This window comes from Lolium perenne, chromosome 5, assembly GCF_019359855.2.
Source record: "Lolium perenne isolate Kyuss_39 chromosome 5, Kyuss_2.0, whole genome shotgun sequence".
Classification (NCBI taxonomy): Eukaryota; Viridiplantae; Streptophyta; class Magnoliopsida; order Poales; family Poaceae; genus Lolium; species Lolium perenne.
The window spans coordinates 174,362,849-174,377,902 of record NC_067248.2 but is presented as its reverse complement, the minus strand read 5'-3'; the positions used below and the strand labels follow the sequence as shown (position 1 = coordinate 174,377,902).

At 45.9% G+C, this 15,054-nt stretch overlaps 1 protein-coding gene across 1 annotated transcript; it reads left to right on the top strand.

The window, feature by feature from the left end:
- The first annotated feature begins 1,309 nt into the window (after positions 1-1,309).
- Positions 1,310-2,545, top strand: LOC139831659 (uncharacterized). Its single transcript, XM_071820974.1, has one exon. It carries the CDS (start codon positions 1,310-1,312, stop codon positions 2,543-2,545), a length of 1,236 nt encoding a protein of 411 aa, XP_071677075.1.
- The last annotated feature ends 12,509 nt before the right edge of the window (positions 2,546-15,054 follow it).

Genomic DNA, 15,054 nt, shown 5'->3' with positions numbered 1-15,054 from the left:
AAAACATCGCACGGCAAAAATTAGAAGCACGGCAACGACGCTGGGCATTGCCGTGACTAACCTTTTGCCGTGAGATATAGGCGCGCCGGTGGTAGAGAGAGATGGGGTATGATGATCTTCACCTCATTTGTACCATCTACTAGATTAGATCCTGGCTTGTTATTCGTTTCTTGCGGTAGGAATTTTTTTGTTTTTTATGCTACGAATCCCTACACTCACTCATCTTGATGACCATTATCGCATGCACGGTAAGATATATAATTGATAAGAACCATGCACCCGTCGGTAAATTTCACGGAAAAATTTGGCATGACCTTCGTACAAATTAGGACCTAGGAGCGCCAGAAATGTGCCGAAACGGAAACTTGACGAGTTAACATTTCGGCGCAACGTTGGCTACTCATTTTCATCTCATCAAATCGTTCGGTCGCCGACAAAAACACAACATATATATGCCACACACGCTTTGCTTCGAAGTTCCAATATGCGATTTCATTCCGCAATTTGTTCATTAATTACCTATTTGGTTGATATATTAGTAGACGAGATCGAGCCGTCACTCCGACCACGACGTATATATGGGTTCCTATTTTTAGATCTAGATTGAACGGTCAATGCTGGATAGATAGATCTATATCTACATAGGGATGTGGGAGATGCGTGTAGGAAGGGAAGATTTGCTCAAAAAAAAATTAATTTCTTTGGTCAAATTGGCTAAACTTGGGGTAGAAAGGGGCAAAAATGAGCTGGGTTGGGAGAAGGGTTGGGCTGTGTGAGAGGAGTAGTGGGGTGAGTGGGTGGCAGCAAATAAGTGCCCAGGTTACTGCGTCGGGCCACTGGAGCAGGGTCCAGACGTATTTATCATCCGCGGATGCAAACGGTCGTTCAGGATCCGTTTGCGTCGTCCCGTTGGAGATGCCCTAATTCCGAAGCAAAAAAGACGGTAGTGCCCTTTTGAACCAATGGTCAGATTTGACTGGTACTCTCCCCACCCCTAATTAGGAGTATACTGGGTACTGAAGAAACGCCCTGGAAATAATATTGCCTCAGTTAAGAAGTCGTGTCTGAGTTTAGGAGTACTGGGTAGAGTCTAGTCCGGTATGGAGTCAGCAAGGCTTGCGTAGAGCTTTTGGTTTGCTCCCCGGTTAGCATACAAGTAGTAATCGGCTTTGCATAGTACGGAGTATATACCATGGTTTAGGTCTCGTTCGAGTCACAACCAAGGGCGTCTAAGCCTGAAACTAGACGTACCTTTTGGCCGGCCAAAGTTTTGCGTGCGTGTGATCCGTGCGCGAAACCTAATACTACCATGAAGAAATCCCGAACAGAGTTTCCGGTGGGCAGATGCATTGGAGACCACTGGGAGAACACGGCGCCGTCGCCTACCACCGTGGTCGACGATGTCCCCGACGAGCTGCTCGAACTAGTATTCCTGCGCCTCGCTTCTTCGCTCCACCTCATCCGTGTCGCGTGCACCTGCAAACGTTGGCGCCGCATTGTCGCCAAAAGCGGCTTCCTCCGACGCTTCCGAGTTCTCCACCCGCGTCCAGTCGTCGTCGGTCACTACCGCGTCGATAAGCGTAGGTCGTTCCCACCGGGCTCCAATCCTGTCTTCGCAGTATCCCCATCAGCGGACACCACCGTCCACCTGCAATCACAGCGCTTCTCTCTCAACTTCCTCCCGACCGGCCGCGGTGGCTTCTGGGACATGGCCGACAGCCGAGGCGGCATGCTGCTCCTCTACGAGCGCACTGAGGAGAAATTCTGGCCACGGCTCCGCCACCTCGTGGTCTGCGATCCCATGGCACGACGCTGCAGCAGGGCAATCTCTGTACCCGCGTTTCACGGCAGCCAATTCCTCGGCGCGTTCCTGCTCGATGGCGATGCCGACGAGGCCGGTGGACGCATCGGCCTGACAAACTTTAGGATAATAGTCACTCTCAATAACCATGGCTTGGCCAGCTCCTTCGTATTCTCCACCACCAACGGTAACCGTGGCGGCTGGACCTTGGTGACGAGCAAGTCGGTCAACCCGAGTTGCATATTGTTCGCGGGGCATGTCGCGGAGTCTGTCTACTGGACTACCGATGGCGCGGAAATTCTCGTTCTTGACAAAGATACCATGGAGTTAAAGCTGTCTATTTTGTTCCCCCTGTACGCATGCTACGTCGTGTGTTCAATGTCTGGGTTCGTGCGCTGTCACGATGGTACAGTGCGCATTGTTCTCCTGCTACCGTACCAGAAGCACCTCATGATCTTCATACAAGCGGAGGGCAGCGATGATTGGGTTGAAGAGAAGACTATCCAACTGCCGCAGTTGGTCCCCCAGGTACAAGTTGATGATGGTGAGTTCATCCTACACAAGATTGTCTCGGTCGCAGAGGGATCCATCACGTTGGGGACAAAGGAAGGCATGGGGCTCGTCTCCGTTGACCTCGCCACCATGGAGTTTAAGCACGTCACGCTCGACGGGAACGAGTATCACGGGCCGGCGCACATGTACCAGCTGCCATGGCCTCCAACAATCAGAGCTTGCTTACCGTGAACCAGCGGTTTATTGGAGAAATGCATCTTTCGATGTCACAAGGGCCTCCAACATTATCTACCGTTGGCTATTTGGAGATTTGTGCTATTTTTGTTACAAAACAACCGTCGCACCTTACTTTTTAAGTTAAATACAGTTTTGCATATCATCACATAACTTATTAGATTTTCACATGATTAACACCTAGATATACATCACAGATTTTTAAATAGTATTACCATTCCATTTTAATAATTTCTACAGATTAGTTACGGAGGAATATTTGTACTAGTTTTCCAAGATAAATGAAAGTTTCACCACATATTCAATTTAACTATCTCAGTTTTTACACGATTCATATCTTAAAATAAATCACACATTTCTAAGAAACTTTATAAGGATTCAACATTAATATTTTTCAACAATGTTACATCACAGAAATATTCAGAAAAAAAACGTCATATACTTAACAAATTTTCACCATGATATTTAACAAAATTCCACCAAGATAACTAACAAACTTCCACATAAGATTTCGTTCATGATTAAGTTACAGATTCAAACATGTTTCAACAATATTCACACAATAAGCATACAATATTTCATATAATAATTTTCACACAATATTCATACATGATTCAATCAGGGGTCATGCATAATTCAACAATACATTTCACGGATTTTTTTTAGACAATCACTAGTGAAAAGAAACTACAATTTTTTAAACCATCTGCTGACGGGGGTACAGCCCATCGTATATAAAGAAGAAAACATACATACAAGAAAAAAAATTGAAATGCTTTTCCTCCCTATATAACTAGTACCTAATTGACAGAAATAGTAATACATTTCGCTGTCAACATGTTTCATAGAAGAAACACGTGAGAATGACCTCGGATGGGATCCAAAAATCCATTTTTGCTATTTTTTTTTTACAAAATGACCTCCCACCTTAGTTTTTAAGTTCAATACAGTTCTGCATATCACCCCATAAATTATTAGATTTTCACATGACATAACAGATAATATTGACATTCCTCAGCGCGTTCCTGTTCGATAGCAATGCTGAGGCCGGTGGACGCATCAGCCTGACAAACTATAGGATAATAGTCACGCTCTACGACGGTGGCATGCCAAGTCCTTCGTATTCTCCACCAGCAACGGAAACAGTGGTGGCTAGACCTTGGCGACGAGCAAGGCGGTCAACCCAAATTGCATATTGTTCCCGGGGCATGTCGCGCAGTCTGTCTACTGAAAATACGAAGGCGTAGAAATTCTCGTTCTCCACGAAGACCCCATGGAGTTAAAGTTGTCTCTTTTGTTCCCTGGTCACATGTCTCACGCGTATTTCTAGATTGTTAACTTGGCCAACATGATATCAATTGTACAACATAAAATACTTTTAGCGATATATTTTGTGCAATCTATATCGTGTATTATCATGGTCAAATTTACGACCTAGGGATACATGCAAGCACATTCGTTTGACATAATGTGACCTTGGATAAATTTAGTCACTGTTTATTCCCTTATTGAAAATGTTAAATTTCCTTTTGATAAATTTTTATTTTTCAAGCACATTCGTTTGACATAATGTGACCTTGGATTTCTCACGGGCATGTGAACAAGGGCGCTTGTCATGGTAGGGAGTGATCACCACTTGTACCCACGAGCATGAGTGGCCTAGCGCATACTACCTCTATTTCCAAGAATATAAGGTGTAAAATTCAGTCAAACATCAGATCTTGCAAAGTTTGATTAAAATAATAATAATAAGTACATTATTAAACTATATTTCATGGTTGATCTATTGATATGGATTTTGTTTCTAGATGCTCATGTTTTTTCTACAATCTTGGTAAAACATATAGAACGTTGACTAAACTCCTCCAATGAGATGCCTTTTTTTTTCTTGCCGGGAAATATTTTGATATATTGCCTTTGTTCGCATAAAGTAGGATTTTTCTTCCATTTCATCATATTTGAACCTAAGGATGGCAATTTTATCCATGGATCCGGGTATCCACGGATATCCGGACCAACGGACATGGGTAGGGAGGGCCGATTATGTACACGGATTTCCATTGGGGCGGATATTCGGTAGGTCATGGGGAGGGCATGGGTAGAGGTTTTGCCCCATGGATATCCGGGTGATATGTGGGACCCATATCTCAGTGAGACATGGGATTTTACCTAGGTCTAGCTGGTCCACTCTTGAGGCTAAAATCACCAAAGGCCCATGATACGTCTCAAACGTATCTATAATTTTTTATGCTCCATGCTTGTTTTACACCAATTTATATATGTGGGCCCTCCTAGCCTCCACCGACATCGCCCCTCCACCTATTTAATCACGATCTCGAGAAAAACCTAAATATCCGAGCCTCCATCCACGAAAAGTTCTGTTGCGGCCGTCATTGCAGACCCTAGCTCGGGAGGGTTCTGAAGCTTTTCCCGACACCCTGCCGGAGGGGGGTATCATCACCGGAGGCATCTACATCTCCATGCCCACCTCCGAGGTGATGCCTAAGTAGTTCATCCCTGGACCATGGGTCCATTGCAGTAGCTAGATGGTGGTCTTCTCCAATTTGTGCCTCATGTTTAGATCTTGTGAGATGCCCTACATGATTAAGATCATCCTTATGTAATGCTACATGTTGTGTTTACTAGGATCCGATGAATATTGTGTACTATGTTGAGATCGATTATATACTTGACATATTGTTATGACCGGTTTATCTTATAGCAGGAAGAAGCCCATTAGTGGGCCTAAATTAGGGGCTTAGCCCATTTATCTTTAGGTTATTAGCCTATTTATATCCCTGTAATAGCTACGTGAAAGAGCAAGCAATAAATAGATCTTATAGATCGTTATTGCCGACTCCTTGAGGAGTCGGTCTTCCCTGCCCTAGCCGCCGCTTCTTCCCTTGCGCCGCCTTCCTCCAACCTCGCGACGGCGGCCAGCCGCCGGCGTCGTCTACCTCTCCCTCGTCCAGCACACTTCCACCCCTACAATTTACGTAACCGGCCTGGTAGGATCACAGATCTTACCAATTTGGTATTGGAGACCTCTACGATCATGTCTTCGAGCCAGCCCACTGCCACCACCGCCGCCGCCTCCGAGACGCCGCCGGCCTCCTTCGCCGCCGCGGACCTGCCGCCGCCCTCCACGGGCGACGCGGCGCCCCTGGCAGATGTCGCCGGCGCCGCCCTCCTCTCGCAAAGCAAGAGAAATCGACGGCCATCCGCGACCTCGCCACCGCCGTCTAGGGCATCCGCCCGTACCTCATCGACGCAGGGATGACCACGCCGCCCTGCCGCCGCCCTCGCCGCCTACTCGGCCGCGCCGGCAGCCCTAACCGGCCAGGGCGCGCCTGCTCTGCCCCCGGCCTCACCGCCGCCGCCGCCGTAGGCGTCATGGCAGCCGGCCCCCAGCGCGGGCCCCGCCTCGCTGCCCCAGGGCGTGCCCATCCAGCGGGTACAGTTTCCGCCGTCACCCTCCCGACTTCCGGCGTGGGTGACCGCGACGGAACCCCCTGATGTCTACGGGAGCTTCTATTCTTGTAGACAGTGTTGGGCCTCCAAGAGCAGAGGTTTGTAGAACAGCAGCAAGTTTCCCTTAAGTGGATCACCCAAGGTTTATCGATCTCAGGGAGGAAGAGGTCAAAGATATCCCTCTCATGCAACCCTGCAACCACAAAGCAAGAAGTCTCTTGTGTCCCCAACACACCTAATAGGTGCACTAGTTCGGCGAAGAGATAGTGAAATACAGGTGGTATGAATAAGTATGAGCAGTAGCAACGGTGCCAGAAAAGTGCTTGCTGGCGTGTAGTTGATGGTGGTAATATTGCAGGCAGTAGAAACATAGTAAAACAGTAAACAAGCAGTGATTTCAGTATTTAGGAACAAGGCCTAGGGATCATACTTTCACTAGTGGACACTCTCAACATTGATCACATAAATAAATAGATAGATGCTAGACTCTACACTCTTTTGTTGGATGATGAACACCATTGCGTAGGATTACACGAACCCTCAATGCCGGAGTTAACAAGCTCCACAATATTCAATGTTCATATTTAAATAACCTTAGAGTGCAAGATAGATCAACATAACCAAATAGATCACATCAATAACATCATAGTAATAGTTAACTTCACAATCCATAAGAGATCACGATCATAAACTACGCCAAGAACTACATGATGCACACACTGTCCACTTTACACCATGCAGGAGGAATAGAATACTTTAATAACATTACTAGAGTAGCACATAGAATAGTAGTGATACAAAACTCATATGAATCTCAATCATGTAAAGCAGCTCATGAGATCATTGTATTGAGGTACATAGGAGAGAGATTAACCACATAGCTACCGGTACAGCCCCGAGCCTCGATGGAGAACTACTCCCTCCTCATGGGAGACAGCAGCGTTGATGGACATGGCGGTGGTGTCGATGGAGGAGCCTTCCGGGGGCACTTCCCGTCCCGGCGGCGTGCCGGAACAGAGACTCCTGTCCCCCAGATCTTGGCTTCGCGATGGCGGCGGCTCTGGAAGGTTTCTCGTACCGTGGCTTTTCCGTATCGTGGTTTTAGGTCGAGGACCTTTATATAGGCGAAGAGGCGGCGTCAGAGGGTCGAAGAGGCGGCGAGGAGATAGGGGGCGCGGGCCACCCCCAGGCCGCGCCGGCCACCCTCCTGGGGCCCCTGTGGCCCAACTCTGGTCCTTCCCGGGTGTTCTGGAAGCTTCGTGGAAAAATAGGATGCTGGGCGTTGATTTCGTCCGATTCCGAGAATATTTCCTTACTAGGATTTCTGAAACCAAAAACAGCAGAAAACAGCAACTGGCCCTTCGGCATCTCGTCAATAGGTTAGTTCCGGAAAACGCATAAAGATGACATAAAGTATGCATAAAACATGTAGATATCATCAATAATGTGGCATGGAACATAAGAAATTATCGATACGTCGGAGACGTATCAGCATCCCCAAGCTTAGTTTCTGCTCGTCCCGAGCAGGTAAACGATAACAAAGATAATTTCTGGAGTGACATGCCATCATAAACTTGATCATACTATTGTAAGCACATGTAATGAATGCAGCGATCAAAACAATGGTAAATGACATGAGTAAACAACTGAATCATAAAGCAAAGACTTTTCATGAATAGTACTTTCAAGACAAGCATCAATAAGTCTTGCATAAGAGTTAACTCATAAAGCAATAATCTCAATGTAAAGGTATTGAAGCAACACAAAGGAAGATTAAGTTTTAGCGGTTGCTTTCAACTTGTAACATGTATATCTCATGGATAGTTGTCAATGCAAAGTAATATAACAAGTGCAATATACAAGTATGTAGGAATCAATGCATAGTTCACACAAGTGTTTGCTTCTTGAGATAGAGAGAAATAGGTGAACTGACTCAACAATAAAAGTAAAAGAAAGGTCCTTCAAAGAGGAAAGCATTGATTGCTATATTTGTGCTAGAGCTTTTATTTTGAAAACATATAGAGATCATAAAAATAAAGTTTTGAGAGGTGTTTGTTGTTGTCAACGAATGGTAGTGGGCACTCTAACCCCCCTTGCCAGACAAACCTTCAAAGAGCGGCTCCCATTTTATTTTATTTTTGTGTGGCACTCCTTCCAACCTTTCTTTCACAAACCATGGCTAACTGAATCCTCGGGTGCCTGCCAACAATCTCATACCATGAAGGAGTGCCTTTTTATTTTAGTTTTATTATGATGACACTCCTCCCCACCTTTGCTTTCTCAAGCCATGGCTAACCGAATCCTTCGGGTGTCGTCCAACAATCACATACCATGGAGGAGTGTCTATTAAATTAATTAATTTGGGACTGGGAATCCCATTGCCAGCTCTTTTTGCAAAATTATTGGATAAGCGGATGAAGCCACTAGTCCATTGGTGAAAGTTGCCCAACAAGATTGAAAGATAAACACCACATACTTCCTCATGAGCTATAAAACATTGACACAAATCAGAGGTAATAAATTTTGAATTGTTTAAAGGTAGCACTCAAGCAATTTACTTTGGAATGGCGGAGAAATACCATGTAGTAGGTAGGTATGGTGGACACAAATGGCATAGTGGTTGGCTCAAGGATTTGGATGCATGAGAAGTATTCCCTCTCGATACAAGGTTTAGGCTAGCAAGGTTATTTGAAACAAACACAAGGATGAACCGGTGCAGCAAAACTCACATAAAAGACATATTGTAAACATTATAAGACTCTACGCCGTCTTCCTTGTTGTTCAAACTCAATACTAGAAATTATCTAGACCTTAGAGAGACCAATTATGCAAACCAAATTTTAGCAAGCTCTATGTATTTCTTCATTAATAGGTGCAAAGCATATGATGCAAGAGCTTAAACATGAGCACAACAATTGCCAAGTATCACATTATTCAAGACATCATACCAATTACTACATGTAGCATTTCCCGATTCCAACCATATAACAATTAACGAAGCAGTTTCAACCTTCGCCATGAAAATTAAAACTAAGAACATATGTGTTCATATGAACCAGCGGAGCGTGTCTCTCTCCCACACAATCATTTATTCAAACAAAAACAAAAACAAAAGCACACAGACGCTCCAAGTAAAGTACATAAGATGTGACCGAATAAAAATATAGTTTTAGGGGAGGAACCTGATGATGTTGTCGATGAAGAAGGGGATGCCTTGGGCATCCCCAAGCTTAGACGCTTGAGTCTTCTTGATATATGCAGGGGTGAACCACCGGGGCATCCCCAAGCTTAGAGCTTTCACTCTCCTTGATCATATTGTATCATCCTCCTCTCTTGACCCTTGAAAACTTCCTCCACACCAAACTCAAAACAACTCATTAGAGGGTTAGTGCATAATCAAAATTCACATGTTCAGAGGTGACACAATCATTCTTAACACTTCTGGACATTGCCCAAAGCTACTGAAAGTCAAATGAATCGAAAAATCCATCGGACATATCAAAACAGGCAATGCGAAATAAAAGGAAGAATCTGTCAAAACAGAACAGTTCGTAAAGACGAATTTTATTGAGGCACCAGACTTGCTCGAATGAAAATGCTCAAATTGAATGAAAGTTGCATACATATCTGAGGATCACTCACGTAAATTGCCATAATTTTCTGAGTTACCTACAGATAATTTTGCCCAGATTCGTGACAGCAAAGAAATCTGTTTCTGTGCAGTAATCCAAATCTAGTATGAACCTTACTATCAACGACTTTACTTGGCACAACAAAACATAAAACTAAGATAAGGAGAGGTTGCTACAGTAGTAAACAACTTCCAAGACACAAATATAAAACAAAGTACTGCAGCAAAATAACACATGGGTTATCTCCCAAGAAGTTCTTTCTTTATAGCCATTAAGATGGGCTCAGCAGTTTTGATGATGCACTCGCAAGAAATAGTATTTGAAGCAAAAGAGAGCATCAAGAAGCAAATTCAAAACACATTTAAGTCTAACATGCTTCCTATGCATAGGAATCTTGTAAATAAACAAGTTCATGAAGAGCAAAGTAACAAGCATAGGAAGATAAAACAAGTATATCTTCAAAAATTTCAGCACATAGAGAGGTGTTTTAGTAACATGAAAATTTCTACAACCATATTTTCCTCTCTCATAATAACTTTCAGTAGTATCATGAGCAAATTCAACAATATAACTATCCCATAAAGTATTCTTATCATGAGTCTCATGCATAAAATTATTACTACTCCCAACATAAGCATAGTCAATTTTATTAGTTGTAGTGGGAGCGAATTCAACAAAGTAGCTATCATTATTATTCTCATCATCAAATATAAGAGGCATATTGTAATCATAATCAAATTTATCCTCCATAACAGGCGGTACTAAAAGACTACTATCATTATAATCATCATAAATAGGAGGCAAAGTATCATCAAAGAAAATTTTCTCCTCAATGCTTGGGGGACTAAAAATATCATGCTCATCGAAACCAGCTTCCCCAAGCTTAGAATTTTCCATAGCATTAGCAACAATAGTGTTCAAAGCATTCATATTAATAACATTCCCATTAGCATGCATATAAAGTTCCATGGGTTTTTTAATTCTCTCTTCAAACACATCATGTCCTAATTCAAGATAAAGTTCATAAAGATCTCTCATATTTTTGTTGTTTTCCATTATGCCTAACTAGTGTAAACAAGAAACAAAAAGATGCAATTGCAGGATCTAAAGGAAATAGCTTCGAGCACAAACACAATGGCGCCAGAAAAGTATTGTTACCTGGAACCGGAGTATGAGTGCCTTTTACCTTTTTCCCCAGCAACGGCGCCAGAAAAGTGCTTGATGTCTACGGGAGCTTTTATTCTTGTAGACAGTGTTGGGCCTCCAAGAGCAGAGGTTTGTAGAACAGCAGCAAGTTTCCCTTAAGTGGATCACCCAAGGTTTATCGATCTCAGGGAGGAAGAGGTCAAAGATATCCCTCTCATGCAACCCTGCAACCACAAAGCAAGAAGTCTCTTGTGTCCCCAACACACCTAATAGGTGCACTAATTCGGCGAAGAGATAGTGAAATACAGGTGGTATGAATAAGTATGAGCAGTAGCAACGGTGCCAGAAAAGTGCTTGCTGGCGTGTAGTTGATGGTGGTAATATTGCAGGCAGTAGAAACATAGTAAAACAGTAAACAAGCAGTGATTTCAGTATTTAGGAACAAGGCCTAGGGATCATACTTTCACTAGTGGACACTCTCAACATTGATCACATAAATAAATAGATAGATGCTAGACTCTACACTCTTTTGTTGGATGATGAACACCATTGCGTAGGATTACACGAACCCTCAATGCCGGAGTTAACAAGCTCCACAATATTCAATGTTCATATTTAAATAACCTTAGAGTGCAAGATAGATCAACATAACCAAATAGATCACATCAATACCATCATAGTAATAGTTAACTTCACAATCCATAAGAGATCACGATCATAAACTACGCCAAGAACTACATGATGCACACACTGTCCACTTTACACCATGCAGGAGGAATAGAATACTTTAATAACATTACTAGAGTAGCACATAGAATAGTAGTGATACAAAACTCATATGAATCTCAATCATGTAAAGCAGCTCATGAGATCATTGTATTGAGGTACATAGGAGAGAGATTAACCACATAGCTACCGGTACAGCCATGAGCCTCGATGGAGAACTACTCCCTCCTCATGGGAGACAGCAGCGTTGATGGAGATGGCGGTGGTGTCGATGGAGGAGCCTTCCGGGGGCACTTCCCCGGCCCGGCGGCGTGCCGGAACAGAGACTCCTGTCCCCCAGATCTTGGCTTCGCGATGGCGGCGGCTCTGGAAGGTTTCTCGTACCGTGGCTTTTCCGTATCGTGGTTTTAGGTCGAGGACCTTTATATAGGCGAAGAGGCGGCGTCAGAGGGTCGAAGAGGCGGCGCGGAGATAGGGGGGCGCGGGCCACCCCCAGGCCGCGCCGGCCACCCTCCTGGGGCCCCGGTGGCCCAACTCTGGTCCTTCCCGGGTGTTCTGGAAGCTTCGTGGAAAAATAGGATGCTGGGCGTTGATTTCGTCCGATTCCGAGAATATTTCCTTACTAGGATTTCTGAAACCAAAAACAGCAGAAAACAGCAACTGGCCCTTCGGCATCTCGTCAATAGGTTATTTCCGGAAAACGCATAAATATGACATAAAGTATGCATAAAACATGTAGATATCATCAATAATGTGGCATGGAACATAAGAAATTATCGATACGTCGGAGACGTATCACCCCCGCCCGTCTACTCGGCCGCACCGGCGCCTTCCCCCGTCTACACCACCGCCGGGGACCCTCCGCGCCCGTCCTTCCCGGACCCGCCGCACGCACGCTTCGCCGAGCCTTCCGCTGGTCGCGCGGAGTACCCCGCCCAGGGCGCCACCGGCCTCGCTCCCCCACGCTACGCCAAGCTGGAATTCGCCACGTATGATGGCGTCGAGGACCCCCTCAACTGGCTCAACCAGTGCGAGCAGTTCTTCCGGGGACAGCGTACCCTGGCTTCGGACCGGACGTGGCTCGCCTCGTACCACCTCCGCGGCGCCGCCCAGACGTGGTACTACTCCCTGGAGCAGGACGAGTGTGGCATGCCTCCATGGGACCGGTTCCGTGAGCTCTGCCTTCTCCACTTCGGCCCTCCAATCCGCGGCAGCCGCTTGGCGGAACTTGGGCGTTTGGCGTTCACCACCACGGTGCAGGACTTCGCCGACCGCTTCCAGGCCCTCGCATGCCATGCGCCCGGGGTGACGGGGCAGCAGCGCACCGAGCTCTTCATTGGCGGACTTCCGGACCACATTCGCGTCGACGTGGAGATGCGGGATCCCCATGACCTGCAGTCGGCCATGTACTATGCTCGCGCCTTTGAGCAGCGCGCGCGGGCCATGCAGCAGGCCTTCCCGGCCAGCGACGTTCGGCCAGCCGCCTGCCCTCCACCGACACCACCAGGCCAGGCGCTCACGGCCGTGACTCATGCGGGGCACTCCGATCCAGCCGCGACGCGGCCTTTCCATCGGCTGACCACGGCCGAACAACTTGAGCGCCGTCGTAAAGGGTTGTGCTTCAACTGCGATGAGCTCTATGTACCGGGCCACGTTTGTCCACGCCTGTTCTACTTGGAGACCGTAGACGATGTTGCGGCTGATGTAGTCACAGCGGGGCTGGCTGACGCGGCCGTCTCCAAGGCCGACGCTGTTCCAGGATGAGTTCCGCCAGCAGTTTCCAGCTATCCAGCTCGAGGGCGAGCTGTTTGAGAAGGCGGGGAGTGATACGTCTCCGACGTATCGATAATTTCTTATGTTCCATGCCACATTATTGATGATATATACATGTTTTATGCATACTTTATGTCATATTTATGCGTTTTCCGGAACTAACCTATTGACGAGATGCCGAAGGGCCAGTTCCTGTTTTCTGCTGTTTTTGGTTTCAGAAATCCTAGTAAGGAAATATTCTCGGAATCGGACGAAATCAACGCCCAGCATCTTAGGATCACGCGAAGCTTCCAGAACACCCGAGAGTCGCCAAAGGGGGGCCACAGGCCCACCAGATGATAGGCCGGCGCGGCCCACCCCCTGGCCGCGCGGCCCTATGGTGTCACCACCTCGTTGACCTTCTGACGCCGCCTCTTCGCCTATAAGAAGCCCCTCGACCTAAATCTTCGAGATGGGAAAAGCCACGGTACGAGAAACCTTCCAGTGCCGCCGCCATCGCGAAGCCAAGATCTGGGGGACAGGAGTCTCTGTTCCGGCACGCCGCCGGGACGGGGAAGTGCCCCCGGAAGGCTTCTCCATCGACACCACCGCCATCTTCATCACCGCTGTTGTCTCCCATGAGGAGGGAGTAGTTCTCCATCGAGGCTCGGGGCTGTACCGGTAGCTATGTGGTTCATCTCTCTCCTATGTACTTCAATACAATAATCTCATGAGCTGCCTTACATGATTGAGATTCATATCATGATGCTTGTAATCTAGATGTCATTATGCTAGTCAAGTGGATTTTACTTATGTGATCTCCGGAGACTCCTTGTCCCACGTGTGTAAAGGTGACAGTGTGTGCACCGTGTGGGTCTCTTAGGCTATATTTCACAGAATACTTATTCACTGTTATGAATGGCATAGTGAAGTGCTTATTTATATCTCTTTATGATTGCAATGTGTTTTGTCTCACAATATATCTGTGTGCTACTCTAGTGATGTTATTAAAGTAGTCTATTCCTCCTGCACGGTGTAATGGTGACAGTGTGTGCATCGTGTTAGTACTTGGCGTAGGCTATGATTGTGATCTCTTGTAGATTATGAAGTTAACTATTGCTATGATGGTATTGATGTGATCTATGCCTCCTTTCGTAGCGTGAAGGTGACAGTGTGCATGCTATGTTAGTACTTGGTTTGGTTGTGTTGATCTGTCATGCACTCTAAGGTTATTTAAATATGAACATCGAATATTGTGGAGCTTGTTAACTCCGGCATTGAGGGTTCGTGTAATCATACACAGTTAGTGGTGTTCATCATCCAACAAGAGAGTGTAGAGTCTAGCATCTATCTATTTATTTATGTGATCAATGTTGAGAGTGTCCACTAGTGAAAGTATAATCCCTAGGCCTTGTTCCTAAATACTGCTATCGCTGCTTGTTTACTGTTTCTTTGCGTTTCTCTTTGCAATATTACCACCATCAACTACACGCCAGCAAGCACTTTTCTGGTGCTGTTGCTACTGCTCATATATATTCATACCAACTGTATTTCACTATCTCTTCGCCGAACTAGTGCACCTATTTGGTGTGTTGGGGACACAAGAGACTTCTTGCTTTGTGGTTGCAGGGTTGCATGAGAGGGATATCTTTGACCTCTTCCTCCCTGAGATCGATAAACCTTGGGTGACCCACTTAAGGGAAACTTGCTGCTGTTCTACAAACCTCTGCTCTTGGAGGCCCAACACTGTCTACAAGAATAGAAGCTCCCGTAGACATC